This window comes from Pteropus alecto, unplaced genomic scaffold (assembly GCF_000325575.1).
Source record: "Pteropus alecto unplaced genomic scaffold, ASM32557v1 scaffold120, whole genome shotgun sequence".
In the NCBI taxonomy this organism is placed as follows: domain Eukaryota; kingdom Metazoa; phylum Chordata; class Mammalia; order Chiroptera; family Pteropodidae; genus Pteropus; species Pteropus alecto.
This window is the reverse complement of record NW_006430061.1, coordinates 1,573,238-1,590,109: the sequence shown is the minus strand read 5'-3', so window position 1 is coordinate 1,590,109 and position 16,872 is coordinate 1,573,238. Positions and strand designations below refer to the sequence as shown.

Genomic DNA, 16,872 nt, shown 5'->3' with positions numbered 1-16,872 from the left:
GCCTTTTTCTCTCATTACAACTATATGACGTGAAGCATGATTATGTAATGATACCATCATTCTTCAAAGCCAACCTTTCTAACTATTTTTGAAGGTGAGATCTTTAATCAACAAGCCATATAAAGCCCAGCACCAGGCTCTTTTTTTGTTCTTTTTTTTTAAATCTAAAGTTTTGAGATCCTTCTTCGTGTTTAAGAAACTTTGAGAGAAGTGTTGCAAGTCTATGACAAACGGTGGTAATAAAGCCACGGCCACTCATGCCAATAAACATTAAAAAATAAAAGCTAGACTCCAAAGGGGAAAAACTCTTGAGAAGTGAGTTGGCAGATTTAGGTAAAGATCTCACAATATGGCACTATTGTTATCAAAAGGGAAACACCTGTTTCTCAGTGCTCAATCATGAAATTTACCATAAAGAGGAGCATTTTGGGGGATCCTTTATGTTGCTGTGCTTCCTGCTGTTTATTCCCAACACAGCCTGGTTCACTACCTTTCTTGTGAAGCTATTTTCCAAACCGTTTCCACAATCCTGCAAAGCAAGTACCTTAACTTGAGTTACAGGGCTGGTCCCTCTCTTTTCATTTTTTATCCCAGTAGGTGAGACTGCCCCTGCTGTGTTTGGTGGCTGTGGAGTTGATGGCATCTTTGCTCCAGGTGACACCTGCATGCTGGCCAGCTGAGCGGCATAGAGCTGCTGCAAAACAGGGAAGACAAACATTATCTCTTTAAATGTAGCTGAAACGGAGTTCCAAAAAAACAAACAAACAAAAACTTACCGTATTGTTAGATAACTACATCTCTCAGCCTTGCAATTTCTCTTTCACTATTTTTTTTTTTAAAGAGGAAAATCAGAAAGACCAAATAATGTGACAGAAAGAACAATTACTGGTAGGGGTGTCATCGTTCTGTCCTTGGTCCTTCTAGCAATAATTTTAAGACCGTGAACAAAGGACTCGATCACTCCAGAACTCAGTGTCTTTCATTGTACAAAAATGAATTTGACTAAACAGTCTCGGAGATTCTTTCTAGTACCTAAAATCTTTATAAAAAGTTCTTTAAATGTTGATATGTCCATTCTTGAAAGTTTAATATTCATGAATTAAGAAAGGAATCTGAACGTTCCTAGGGACTCCTGGAAGAACACTGTTCTCATTCAGTACTGACCAGGCTTCCCTGGGGATGCCGATCCTCCTGGGTGAGGAGGGTGCTGCCCTCAAGATCCCTGAGGCTCAATGGCAGTGACTCTTTCCTCAGGGTCTTATTTCGAAGCAGCATATAAAAGACCCCTTAAGAGAATACAGCCAGATTTGTGACAAAATAATAATAATAATAAAATAAAAATCAAGCTTCTTTTTCCTAGCACAAGATGTTAAATCGTTAACTGTCAATTTACTAGGTTTTGGGTGAAACTGGCAATAAATGAATATGTAGATCTGCTAGTTAACCAGAATTCAGACATCTCAATCTTAAAACTATTTAATGCTTGAAAACTCCATTCAAATATTTTTTTTCTTCTTGTCATCGAGATTAAGCCATTACCTTGATAGTCCTATTTCTATCATAATAAATAGAAAGCTTCCTAGTTCATCAACCACAGAGAAAATGGCTCAAACTTTGCCACATTAGTAGGGGAGAAAAAACAGGTGGTTTGTATGTAATTTCCAGCATTACTATCATTCAGATGGACAAATAAAAAAAAATTACAGTAATCAAAAACAGACCTTTCAGCACATGTAATTAAATGAAAGCTTAATAAAGAATAATTTGCAAGAGCCAGATGTGCTTATGTCATGATTGTTGCTTTCTTTGGAACAATTTTTCTAATATAACAAGCCTCTAAAGAAATTAAAGTTTCATAATTCTGTGTGTGCAATGACTAAGTGGCAAGAAAAATTCACAAGTAAGAGTCAGTCAAACTGCTAGAACTTGGGGGAGTAAAAGGGACGCTCTTTTCTGTTTCCTTTTTACTCTGTTGTATCCTTTTCCTTTGAAATTCAGCCAGGTATCTTCAGAAGGGGCACAAGTGAAGCTTCTGAAAAATTTCTGCTTGGATTAAGCCAGTGTAGAAAAGTTCTATACTGGAAGGAGTGGAAAGGATGAAGAATTGAAAAAGCGTTGGCTACGTAGTAGCTGGTGTCATGAGCAAATGCCCTACCACTGAGTATTAAAGAGTCATGAAATCTTAGGAAGGCAACAGTCCTTAGACATCATTCATGCCTTCATTTCACCCCAATAATTCACAAGATCAGAAGAAAGTCAATTTTATTCAATCTCAAGTCCTTCAGAGAACTTCAACGAGTGGGAAAAAAGCAGAAAAACAAGTCTTTGGAAACAAATCCATTTTTTAAAAGGCTGCCTAAATTCAGCAATCTTTCAGGTTGCTGGAACAATACAGCTGCTTTTTAGAAATAGAGTAGTATCCATTGCTTCCTCTAAAGCTTGGATGACCATTTATTTTATATCTCTTTCTAGTGGGTTATACCTAAGAGAGGTAAGACCCCCAAGAACTCTGAGATTCCTCTGAGTTGTGATTCCTCGGAGTTCCTTGTGGGTTGTGATCACTGATACAAGAGAGTCATGAGGAAGTATGATCGCATTCCTCATAACTTACAGATCTACGTAAAATGAACAGTAGGATATCAGATAAGATTTAATAGAATGAGTTTTTGAAATAAAATCAGAAAATAGAGTCCGCTATAAAGATAGAGGCACTCGTGAAAACAAAATTTTCACATTCTGTCTAACAAAATATATTATTTTAGATACAAGTATCATGTTTTTTCGGATTGAAGACTTTCGATCTGACTTGGATAAAAAGAATCTCATTTGGTGAATAGGTACAAGTTTAGAAAATGATTTCACAGATACCACATCTTCTAAGCTAACATTAATTGAATATGCTCTGTATGCAAGGCTCTGTGTTAGATGCTGAGGCAGATTCAGTGTCTTGGAACAAGCATATTGCTCTGGAGGAGATGTAAGATATAGATCCATAACACTTGATTTATACCTTTCTTGTGGTGCTTCTCACATTTTTAAACCTTGTGTTTAGTTATGCACGTATGTCTTATTATCTTAGATAGACTATAAGCTTATTAAAGTCACAATCAACCTAATTATTTTTAATACCTGGCATCAAGAATAGTGCCTTGCAACTAAAGATAACCAATCAATATTTTCTGAATTAACATACAGTATATAAAATCACTGGATGTTAGAAAGGATATTCTCTCTAAATAAATGAGACATCAGAAGTGGTATATGATTATATTTATCATAGATGTAATGAATAATTTTACAGTGTTGAGTCAAAAAAAGGGAAAATAAATTTAGTCCAAATTAAATTATATTGTTTCACAAGAAATGATTCTTTTGAAGTCATTTGTTAAAATGTTGACTAGAGAGCTGCTCAATAACTGTGAGTTTCACTGACCTGTCTTAAACTTTTTTACAAATTCTACTGCTTAATCAGTAATTACAGAGCAGTACCAATTTTTCTTCTCAGTCTAGTTACTTGTAAATTTAAAGTTTCTCTAACTGCAACTGCATCCTTTCTTTAAAGAACATAAAATAGTTATTCAAATAAATAGCTTTAGTTAGAAAATTCTTGAACTCCGATGAACTATCATGTAAGGGTTTACAAAAATGTCATGCTACGTAGGATTCTTAGATCATAGTTCATAGTCATAATCATAATAATAATGAATATTCATTTTCAAACACAGTTGACGATTTAAAAATCAGCAGCGTAGTAAAGCTTATAACAGGCTTAGCCAAAGTCCTAAAAACATCTAAACTTTGGTAAAGCTGTTTTTGTAAATATAGACTTTTTTCATTTCAATTTTGAAAAATGTGCAGTGATTGTTTGGGATATTGAATTGTTTCTTTATCCAAGATATATAAAATAAATGCTGTGCATGCATGTAAAAATGAGCCTAGCTAAATATTTTTTCAAAATTATAAAATCACTCATATTTTATAGGAGTACTTTCAGAAATGCTTTTACTATTTTATGGCTAAAAGTATTCCACCTTTATTATTAATTCAGTTTTAATAAAGTAGTCAGCATTAAAATTTTGGTAAGCTGAACAATAATATACATGGCACCTAGGACTAAAAGAACCTTAACAGATCATTTAGTCTAGTCCAACCTCCTCATTCTACTGATGAGCTGAAGTCCAGAGAATAGAAACAGCAGGCCCAAGATCATATAACTAGTTAGTATTGGAGCTAGAAGAAAAACTCTCTAGCTCTCATTTCCAATATTATCATTTAAAGTACAAATGGATATATGCTGAACCAACCTTTGCACCTTTCAAGCACATCTCCAGCATCGATGAATTTGTTAAATGACAAATCTTTACTAAATGCTTACTATTAACTTAAACACTGAGCTAAAAACTAGAGGTATAACAAGCAACTCAGAAATAGCCCCTGCTTTTATGGAGCTAGGAAGAGAAACATATTAAACAAATGCTCAGACAGTAACTATGAATTATGGTTAAGATAAGTGCTGAGAAAGAAAAATACAGAATGTCAAGAGACTATCTAACAAAAGTATTTAACATGGTCTGGAGGATCAGAATAGTTTCTCTAAGGAAGTAACATTTTAAGTAAGAATTATCCATATGGAAAGGTTGATAAAGAACATTCCAGAGAAGAAACATCAATTATTATGGCTCTGACGTAGAAAAGGAGGCAACGTTTTTGAGGAACTTTACAAAGGCCAATGTGGCAGGACTGTTGAGTGAATGCGGAGTGGCATGAGAAGAGGCAGAGAGGCCACATTAAAAATTTTAGACTTTGTCTCAAAAAGAGAAGTATCTACAAAGAGCAATGAACTGAAACCAAGACACAAAGAAGCTTTTCTACGGTTTACCACCCAATTCATTGACCAGTCTTCTAAATAAATTTGATTAAGCGAGTCATATGAAGATTTCACAAATCCATAAATATATACCCCTAATAGTGTTTCTAGAATTCTGTGTCCTGAGACTAGCCTTAAAGGAAAACCTATCTTGCATTTGGATATTAGTGACACTTTAATAACTGACTGCTTAGATTCAACACAAAACAATAGATCTTACCAACCAAATTCAGCCTTATGGTAAAATTCTTGGGTGTCTTCGATTACACACACTAGTGTACAGCCAGGACCTAAGAAATGTATTTTGTCAGAGTCATTTTATAACACTATTGCATTTGAGAGGAGAGGCATGTTTTGCCCTCCAAATAGCCAAATTCATGTCCAATTATAATGGGTGATGTCACAGTGTATCTAATACCTACTATAACATGAATATATATATGTGTGTGTGTGTGTGTGTGTGTGTGTGTGTGTGTGCGCACGTGTGTGTGTGTACACATTTGCTTTCTGTGATGAAACCATGTAATATCTCCAAAGGAGAGTGCCACAGAAAAAAAGGTACAAGGCCTTTTCTTCTCATAATCACATGATTTTCACATAATCATATAACCAATCATCCAAATATCGCCCCCATTCATTCCTGTGTTACTCAACAAACACATATTGAGCACTAACTCAGGTACTGTACTAGGTATTTCACATTGTTTTATTTAATCTTAAAAATAATTATATAAGATAGGAATTATTATCTATTTTAGAGTTAGTCTCACTTTTAAGCCCATGCTTTTTCTGTTTTTGCATGTTAAAATTAAATTATTTTAAATAATAAAACCTATTTCCTGTCTCTAGCCACAAGACACAGATCATTGTCCAAGGAGAAGAGAGATTCTGATGTTGCTGCTGTTCTGAGCTCTCAAACAGCAAATTATATTTCCAGATGTCTTACAGCTACTTTTTCTAAAATAGCATTTCACAATCCTCAAATAGAGACCACCAGCCACCTTGAAGGAGCAAGAGGCACAATTTTTATCTAAACAACTCAGTTCTCCAACCAATCTTTAAGCCATAATAGAAGACACCGAAAATACCCTAGTGACACATTTTAATAGACTGATAAAGCGAATGGAACTATGCAGAGTACAGGTAGAAATAGGAGAACTGGATAAAATGGAAACTAACAGGGGCTTCAAACTGGCATCAGTATGCTCCAGTATATAGAAGCCAAGAATAAAAATGAAGGTATAACTTCACACATTGGATTCTCTTTGGAGCAAATTCTCCTGTGTTTTGTCATTTCAATTAGAAAGAGCATTTTAAAGTGGCCTGTCAGAATCTGTCCCAGAGAGAAAACAAATTCTCCCTCAATGCAACTTGCCTATAGGTGGATAATGAGGAAAGGCAGAGAAGGGGAAAATGCTATACTACAAAAACAGATTCACAGATGCTACTGAAAGATTTCAACTCCTACCTTTACATTCACCCCATTTGCTGTGGTTCCACACTATGTCTGGGATATCCCAAGATATCCCAAGAATACCCCAGCTTCACTCACATTCTATTCTCGTGTACCAGACTCTACTCAAGGGGAAGAACAGGAGATGTTTGAGGAAACAAGCAGAGTAGGGCAGAGAGAATCCTTAAGGAAATGTCATTATTTACTTGATTGATTCTGCCTGACACTAGGCCCCCAAGCTTGGTTCAGTTCTCCAGGGATATCCTGGGTTTTGTTACCTTCTCAAAACAATGCAGACGATCTCCTCTGTCCACCAAACAAGGCGTGCTACAAAGCTGGACAAGGTTGGCTGTGAGGCTGTGAAAAGGTGGAGCGGAGACGGGTAATTAAGCAGCCTGATTTAGTGCTTATTCAGCACAGGGAAGAGAGTGTGTCAGTAACAAGTCATTACAGACTGAAGGAGGGGTGGGGGAGAGAGCTTAAAAATAATTTGAAAGAGATCACAAATACCTTCACTTCTCATAAACCTCCAATGTCAACAAAATGATCCAGGAAATATAGCTGTGGTTTTATGGAAGGAAAGAACTGAAGTCCTTGTTTTCAGCACAGAAGGTACTTGTTTAGCTATACCCCTAATATTTGACACCAAAGAAAATTGGCTGTAGATAGGAGGTGGGAGAAGGAATAAGGGAAGAACTACCACTCCTACTTGTCACATATTGGGTTAATTTCCAAGGCAATCTCCTTGCCCCTCCTGCATATTTTCATATTGCCATATTTTTTCCTTTCCTAATAACTCCTCTACTTTGTCATAATTCTACTCGTCTTTTGATTCTCACCTCAAAAACCACTTTCTTCTTAAAGCCTTATCTGACCACTACCTACTTTGTGTTCCCACCGTATCACATCTCTATCCCTGTGTACTTTATAGAATTTTTTTCCCATGCCGTTCTCTACCACCAAATTCTGAGCTCCTTAAGGGGAGGGCTGGGTCTTATTTGTTTTTATGACCTTAGCACCTAATGCCTGACATTTACTAGGTGCTCTGTAAACACTGACCATTAAAACCCCTTCATTTTCATTTTTGTCTCTATCTTCTTGAAATTGCTATCATTTCTGCCCACATTCTCTCTAAAAGGAACCCTAGAGATGGAAGTCATCTTTCTTTCTTTTTGTTTTCTTGAACCTAAAGCACATGGGTTCACCATATAATAAACTGATTTTATTATAAACACCAGGTAACAAAATGTCAGAAGGAGAAAGAATTTAAACGTCATCTAATCCAATCTCTTTGCTTTACAGGTGAAGAAAACTCAAGTCTAGAGGGGTGAAAAAATGTGATTTGCATAAGAATACAAACTAGTGAGTAGCAGGCAGAATAAAATGTAGAACCCAGGTTCCCTACTTTCCCCATCCAGTGTTCACACCAACTCATTTGTCTTTGTGTTCTGTTCTTTTAGGAAACTGACTGCAAATACAATTTGTGCATTGTATTAGAGCTGTAGGTTTGTCTTAAATAAAAAGGATGTTTTTTCAGCATTCTCCTAAGATTAAGAGAATTTCATCTGATATGTCCTTGAAAAGTAATGATTGGGTACCCGAGAATGATTTATGTTTTAGAATTTTATTTTAATAATTGTTTTAAAACGTACACATTTAAAAATGCGACCGTAGTAATTAGGTTAAGGTAATTATAATCAAGTTAAGATGTTTTCAGATTTTTAAAATTAAAGTTTATGCAAATACACGTAAAGGGACAAAACTTTGTCTCAGGTGAGAGCAGCCCTATATCACCTCCTTCGAGACTTCTGCCATTGGCCCTTCCACAACAACAGAAGGAAAAATGGGACAAACACTGACTATAAGCCACTGGAGAACCATGACCTGTTTAATTCATTTCATTATTCCCTGCAGCCTGCTCAAGAATGTCGAGTAAAGAAAAATGAATTTTTTGAAAAAAAGAGTTTTCCTGGCTAGAGATCTTCTTGCCCATTTTCCCAAACACGGAGTAGCTTGCTCCTCTGATATACTGGTGCTAATGGCATGGGGGTGGCGTGTGGGAGAAACATGTTGGGTGTTGGGGAGAGAAGCTGTAAAAATAAAAAAGAATAAAAGAGAGGCTCAGGTCAAAGGTCCTACCCTTACGCAAAGAGATTTAAAGAAAAATCAGAATCCAACAGGAAACAGAGCACCCAGTCGTCTGTACCAAAAAGAAAAAAAAGAAAAAGAAAAGAAAAAGAAAAAAGAAAGAAAGAAAAAAACAAAAAAGAACAGACAGAATTAATTCACTCTTGGATTGCACCAATTATACTGGAATACATTCAGAAGAGCTTTTCCTTATGGAACATAGTTGCACAGTGCAGATCACAAAGAATAAACAAAGTAACCTCCAATAGTTTTAACAAGAAAACTCAATCTTTCTGCTTCTTCCAAGTATCTTTTCTTTCAGGGTGCTAAATAAAATATGTAAATACATAATTCTTTATTTACAGAAATAAAAGTTGAGTCATTGAAACAATCAGTAATTTGGTTTTTGAAGCAAGGTATTTGAAGAGGTGATAATGAGGGCAGTTGGAAATTGGCAGTAGGGGAATGGATCTGACTGTTTTCCTTCTGTTTCCAAGAGCTGGGCAGGCAAAGCTGAAGAGATCCAGCTCTATGAATGTGCTCCAAGTGGTGCGGCTTGCATTTGTAATGCTCTTTTAACTCTCCAGTCACAAAGCTGTAGCTCATCAGGAAAACCTTAAACAAGTGTGTCTTGAATCTATCGATAAGATATAAAAACTCATCAATGAATCTAGAAGTTAGATCTGAAATCTGAGCATGATTCTCCATGAGCCATAGGGAAGTTTCCAATAGGTATATGTATTTGAGTATATGTACTGAGTTCAATCAACTACTTTTAATATGTGAATATATGTCATATTCCCAGTATTTAAAAGCATCGTTTCTTTGTAACCAAAAGGTGAATTCTGGTTCAAGTTCATTGAAAAATTATCTATTGAGTAGTCACTACTGGCCAGGTACTACTTGGGAAAACAGAAGTGAGCAGTGACTTTGGGGAAGGGAGTGGGGAGAAGACAAATAAGTAAGCACGCAGACCTGTAATTCTGGTCGTGATGTGTGGTATGAAACACAAAGTGATCAGGTATATGAATATGGGGGAGGGAGAGCTAAATATAGAGGAAAACTAAAAGAAGGAAACACTTGAGTAGAGACCTGAAAGCTGTGAGGGAGCAAGCCATATCATCATCTGGGGATAGCGACCGAGACAGAGGCAAAGAATAGGTGAAAGTCCTGAGGTAAAGATGTGCTTGTCCTCGGAATGTCTGAGGAACAGCGAGAAGGCCAGTGTGGCTGGGGCAGAGTGAGCTGGGCAAAGGGTAATTGGTCAGGTGTCCAAAAGACAGCAAGGTGACCAGATCTTGTAGACTTTATGTACAACCTAACGGATTTTGAATTCCATTATGAGTTTCTGAGTTTCTAGGAAACACCATTACAACATGGCAGACCTGGAAATCCCTCAGCAATACCCACACTAAAATCTGGAGATATGCCAGGGCTGCTCTGCCTTGGCCCATGATGACTGCCAAGAAACCAGATGCTATTGCTTGAAAAATATTTTACAACTGCCCAGCTTCTATGCCTTTCCTTTTCTACCCATAATAAAGCCTCTCAAACAACACAGAATGAAGACAAATATGGGTAAACATGCAATAAAAAAAAGTTTTTACTTAAATTGTTAATATATATTTGAGAAAATAAAATTGCATGAAAGTATAATATTTTCTAAATGCTACTTTTCCACTTTAATCAATAGAATAAATGTTGCTGGTTGGAAGTAAACATGTTTATTATATGAAAAGGTTTTTACTGTTTTTAAACTGAACTTGGTTTTAATTTCTCAGAAGACTTTGGAAGATTGAACACAAGAATCATACTAATGAACAAAATTCATACTTATGATGAAATGTATGGACTTATTAAACAGAAATTTCATGTTAATAATATAATGTAAAATGTGCATTTATAATAAATATTGAGAGATAAGGGTATATTATGAATTAACTTTTAAGTGACCAAGTAAAATGAGCAAGAAATAACACAAAAATCCTCTTCTTACTTTCCACTTATATTTGTTTCCATTTTTTTTTAATTCAGAAAAATGTTTTACCCTATTTCAGAGCCACCTTCACTGTCATCTTTAAACTGCAAATTATCAGTATTGCCAATTGCAGAACTTCAGCGTATTTTGCGGTATGTAAATATACCATCTGTATCCTACAGGAATACCTATGACTTCCTCCCTAATTAGCAGAAAGGAATGCTACCTTATACATAGGAAGCATAGTAAAAAAGTATTCGAATTCTGTGTAATAAGCATACAATGTGTTTTATTGTCACTAGATATGATTCTGACACATAACTCAAAAATCCACTCTGAAAAAATCAGATGAAGCTATAAGGTTAATGGTTAATATAATAGATTAATATAATGATTAATATAAAGGACTGAAGAAAGTTGGAAAAATAAGGTTTCCATGTTTCTCAGACATGAAGAACAGCATAGTGATTAAGAGTGCACACTCTTTAGTCAGAACGACTGTTTACTAACTATGTGATCTCTCTGGACCTTAAATCTCCAGATCTTTAAAACGGGAAAAATAAGGGTGCCTGCTCCAAAAGATTGTTGTATTAATGCACATAACATACTAAGTAGAGGATACACCATAGAGACTCAATACTTGCAGGCTCTCATTCTTATTAGTATATTCTCTTTAAGAGATGTTTTTCCAAAGATCTTATTCAGAAAAACATTTGGCATGGTTATTCAGTTTAGCAAAACATAGAGATATACAGGTGAAGAAGATGTACTGTCTTTCAGGAGCCTCACAGCAGGGATAGGAAAGAGAAAGGGAGAAAGACACAATATGATGAGTAGTATAATAGAATTATTTATAAATTACTAGTGAAACATCACTACTGGGCACAATTAGGTGTTTTTTTCCAGCTTTATTCAGATATAATTAACAACACTGTGCAAGTTTAAGATATATAATGTGATGATTTGATATATGTATATATTGTAAAAATGACTGCCACAATAAGGTTTGTTAACACACCCATCACAATTAATTTTGACTGAGGACAGTTAGGTGGGCTTTGCTTACCATAAAGCCCCAGAAAGATATCCTGTGTTAACTAAAAGTTTTTAAATACTCTTATAAAATTATTTAACAACAACAATGAACACCAACAAAAACCCTGAGCAGAATGGACACCAATCCCTGCAACATGTTATGTGGTTAAGCTAACAGAGTTTCTGTTCCACTTTTAGTAATGTCTCTCCCTCCCAGCCCATTCCTTTGGCTATGCCCAAAGGCGTGCCCAGCAGAACTAAGATGTTCACGCTAGGAACCAATGTGGCTTTAAGAAAGCCTTAAGATTTATAAAATGTGCCACTTCTCTGGAAAAAAAGAAACCATCCTTGGCTATTCATTTAGGGAACAGGAACTTTTTTTTTTTTTTTCATTGTCCATTGTTGAACAGAGAAAAACCTTCAAGTATTCAAAGTCTTAATTTAGAGGGGATTTTTTGGAATCTCAATATTTTCCCTAAGCCTACTGTAACACCCCCCAAAAACTCATGTTACATGATGTAAAATCACAGCTTTAGTTTGTTAAGAGGGCATAATTCCGAGTGGACCATGGAATATTTATATCTCTATGCAGCTCTTTGAAGGAATAATCTTATGTTTTTGTGCCTGTTGTGGGTCAGCGGTTCAAATCAGCACTCTTTCTGTCACTCCTTATATGTTTTACTATAATTTACAGCTCAGCAAGAGGACTCATAAAACAAAAGTGTCTACTTTATTTCAGTAACTAATTCTAGTTAATCAAAGATTTCCAGCCAAACAACCCAGCATGAAACTCTGCATGGAAAATATGAGAAGAACAAAGCGTTTTGTCAAATAACACATCTCATGATGTAAACACATATGTCTCTTAAAGGAAATTTTATCGTTTCCACATTATCGGCATACAAAAGGAGCATTCTTGTCGCAGACCTGGTGCGACTGTGGAGCCATCGTCATTGGAAACAAGAGCCTGATTAGGTTCCCACACAGATATGAATAGACTTTCTTTTTTTAGTGAAATAGCCGCTTTTATTCCTTTTTAAAACAGACTGGTAATTGTCACCCTAAAAACACCGAATTGTACGAGGGCAACATTTGTTTCTCCTCTTTTTTCTCATCTTTTTAGAATCAGCCAATAACATTACTATCCCTTCTGGTTGGTCCTCTTCTGGAAAGTCTGAGTTAATCCACAGCTGTGTGAATGTGAAAAAGGGACACAGCAGGCTAAGTCTGCTGGGTCTCTTGTCTGCTAATAAAGTGCACAGTCTGCAGGACAGATGTTAAGAGGATCTGTTAAATAAGTCAGTGGCAGAGATCCTGACCTCTGCCAAGGAACATTTTATTATTCCAGAAAGGGGCATAATTGCAAGGCATTAACAATTAGAAGAACCATAGCTTTTCTTTATATAGATTTTTACTCCTTGCTTCATCATTTGTTTGAAATATAGTATCAAGACCTATTCACTGAGAAGCCATGTGCTAAATATGATTGGGTTTAGTACAAACTTCGGATTACAAGACTTCCCCAAATCCCAGAAATGGTTGAACCTTGGCTTTGCTTCAATCTTAAAGTTTTGTTTATTCTGTGTATATCATTACACTCTTTGTACAGTTTCACTTGCCACAGGGTACCATTGTACTAAAGGGACTATGAATCTTTCCAAACATAGTTCCCTAACTATTAAATCTAGTGTAATGGGAAATGTAAACTAGAGATCAAATTAATAGAGGAATATCACATCATAAAGTTGTTCGCTATACCTTATACCACTTTACCATTTATGGTGTGAATAAAATCATGTCTACCACATGCATTGCAAATTCCCAAGTGTGGTGTAAAAGGCACTTTGTGATCTGACCCCTTACTTACCTTTCCAATCTCACCTACTATTGCTCTTGTACACTCAGCCTGTGCCAGATTGTCGTTTTCTGAACATGCCACACTGTCGATTGCTTCTACAGCTATAGGCCAGCTGTATTCTTTGTCTGGATTGCTTTTCCTCTTTTCTCCGCCACTCTGCATCCTTCCCCTATAAACCTAATGAACTTCCACTCTACTTTCAAGATTCAATTTTAACATCACCTCCATCATGAAGATCGCCAATTCCTCCCCAGGCAGAGCTTACTACTTCCTCCTCCCATATAATTTGTATTCTGGAAAAAGATCTATTTTAACAGTTACCATATTGCTTACTAGACTGTGGGCCCTTTGAGGACAGGGTGAAGTTCTACTTATCTTGTATTTCCAAATAGAAGCGAGGACCTATTACACAATAGGCACTTAATAAACATTTGGGAAATTAATGTGTGAGTTAACTAAATAATTAATCCCTTTTTTTGTTCAATAATTAATCATATAAATTGATATAAGTTTATATTCTGGCTTCCTCACTATTACTATTACCAGTACTGTTACAAGGCCTTATGCTTTGATATGCCTTTTGTTTTTTTAAACAATAATCTTCGTTAGGTTGGTACATTCAATTGCAAAATATATCTCTACAAAAACTCATTAATGGAAGCGAGATATACTATCCTCTTGGCCATCTGTTTTAATTCAGTTAAATTCATCCAAATTTATTTATGAGATGCAATCAAATTTAGTTCTTCACACTGTTGCCTCACAATTCTGTGCATTCTAACCCAGGTCACTTACAAGCTGTGTGGCTTAAATCAAGTTAATCTATTTCTCTGGGCCTCAGTCTCTTCAACTGTAAAACCAAAAGATTCATATAATACTTAGTGTATAAAGCATTTTTCACAAGGATTTTCTTATTTATTCCTTACAACCGCCCTATGGAGGTACTACTATTCCTAATCCCATTTAATAGAATCTGGGTATAAGAAGATTAATTGCCAAAGCTCATGGAATCAGTAGAAGGGTTAGGATTTGACCCTCTGAAAGTCTATGCAATTTTACAATTTCATTGTCTATTTGTAAAGGCTTTTCTTCCAATATAGTGGCATCTTTTCTGATTAGTAGAAAGTCCAGTTTGAAGTACCTCAATTGCTGCCTGGCCATCACTTCTTGCTAAAGAGTACTTCACTGAGCATCATGCTTTTTCAACTCAGGAACAATCATCAGGCAGGTGATTAGGTATTAGGACAAAAAGATTTCAAAGTTTATACACAACCATCTTGGTCAATCAATAAACGAGTCCATTTATATACATAGATAACAAATGATCAGCACTATGTTAACTGTTCTTATTGCTTTGAAGTATTTTTCATTTAATTGATTTCCTAGACTATTACTATAGAGGCAGGAATTTGCTTAGCTTGCTTGCTTAATAGAGAATCTAAAATACATAGCGCACGCCTTAAAAACATTTGTTAAACTAATGAATGAATGAGGGAAATTATGTTTATTAAATATTGACCATGTAGCAGACATTGTGTTAGGCAATTAGCTTAGGTTACTTCATTTAATATTCACAATATGGGAGGTGTCATTATCTCCATTTCACAGATGAGGAGACTGAGGTTCAGAGGAAATTAGCTCAAGTTCACATAGCACTTTTAACTAAAGAGGTCTTGTGGAACTAAGAAGCATTGCTTTCTTGAACCCTCCAAGCCATTCACTACTGCCTAGACTAAAAACACGTCAGAGAGCAAGCTAGTTGGCTGATAAAAAGTAAGCATGTTGTTACAACACATGGTGACTAATCATCACCTGATAATATATAGTTATTTTACTGTTCGGTAGTGAGGTATGTCTGTATTTGGTGATAGTGATTCATAATCAGGAAATATGGGAGAGGTAGATCTAAAATCAGGAATGGTATTGTTGGATATAAATGAATTATGTATGACTTTCCTTCTGCAACTAAGAAATGACTCTTTATTAAAACTATTGATAAATGTGTAGAGAAGCGACATCCAGACTTCTATCTCAACAAGGCTTCTCACTCTTACTCTCACTCTCAGTTGTGCTTTGTCGAAGTTAATGCTTCAACTATGCGTTATTCAGGGGCTGCCCCTTGGGCCTCGGAGCAAACCCTTCCTGGGACCTGCGGAAGATGTTCTGAGCAGGGGAACAACAGCAGCGCTGCAGAGAAGAGTTATCTTTTTCTATGTGGCCTAAGGAGCTCCAAATGCTGGAGGGCAATTCCTGTGTAGGGAGGACTGGCTGGAGCACTAACTCTGCTTCATTTAGTGACAGTGGGTGTTTCTCCTTCTTTCTTCTTTTTTTTTTTTTTGTAAATTTATATGCTTTTTTTCTTCTTAAGCAGATTGAGTGATAATCCATTGAGAATGTGATGTTAAACCACTTTTCCTATAGAGTTTTTAAACTGGGCCTCTGAGAAGGAGTTTGATACAATTCAATGATTGAAGTAATACCTTTGTCCATTTGAGCATTAAATGGTCCGTTGAAATATAGCTTAGTTAGAGGAAATTTCAGAAAATAGTACTTTCTAATTTTTTTGAAAAAAATTCTGTCCCAGCTGACTAGAGCGGAGCTTGAAAAATGCAGCTCGATCACTTTCCACAGCCTCTCAGGTCAGCCTCTCACCAGTGTTAATTAAATATAACCCCCTTAGAATATAAGAGGTTAAGTGAGAGCATCATGGCGTTCCTCTCCAATATATTACTGTGAACACAAATGGCCATAATCTGTTTATAAGAAGACTTCTTTGAGCACAGAGGTCTCACTAATGAAAAATTATAAGAGAAAAAGCAACATAACATGACAACTGTTTATCGCAAATACATTTTAAACTACCCATTTTCACATCCATTGTGCTTAAATAACACATATCATAAAGGAAATTGGTGTAACAGATGTTTTCAGCTCTGGGCAGCAAATACAGGCGTTTTCAGTGTGATAAAGTGAGACTGTAAAAGCCAGTGCACAGATTCAGTCAATCTCTTACCTAAAGTCTTCCTTCTCCTCAAGTTAGAGAATTTTCATCCAGCAGTTACAAGAATTAGTGTATTTTCTCTTTTTTGTGAGTGCTATATCTTCTGTAGCACAACTTGACCAAACTCTAAAGCTGAAAAATTGCTGAAATAATGGTTCTGTACTAGCCATTTTAAATTTAAAAAGTCTCTTTAAGCTACTGGGTTTATGGTTCTAAAAGTTTCATGTACTGTCCAGAGCTATTTGTAAATTAAATCATTTAAAATAAAGCTCTCTAATACTCTACAATTAGTCTTGTCTCTCTGAACATGACTTTACTGTAAATGCTCCTTCCTGACTCTCCTATTGTCCCAAGATTCCTGAGAAGAAAGCAGCCAAGCGATAATTCAACATTATTGCTGCTTCAGTGCACTAATCACTTAAAGAGCAGCAAAGACTCTATGCTCTCTGCCCCCACAGCTCCCGCAGTCTCCTAGCCTGAGGCAGGCAGCCCGACCCAGCAATGTCCAGATGTCAAGAGGGATCCCCAGCTCCTGATGCAGCAGACGCTCCAT

General features: G+C 36.1%; 1 protein-coding gene across 3 annotated transcripts in view; it reads right to left on the bottom strand.

Moving 5' to 3' along the window:
* The window catches only part of SOX6 (SRY-box 6), a 394,559-nt gene that overhangs the window by 79,738 nt on the left and 297,949 nt on the right, over positions 1-16,872 (bottom strand). For all 3 annotated transcript variants that reach the window (XM_025046393.1, XM_025046391.1, XM_025046392.1), the window contains one exon: positions 545-694. In XM_025046393.1, the coding sequence (XP_024902161.1) occupies positions 545-694 (150 nt within the window). The remainder of the gene's footprint in view (positions 1-544; positions 695-16,872) is intronic.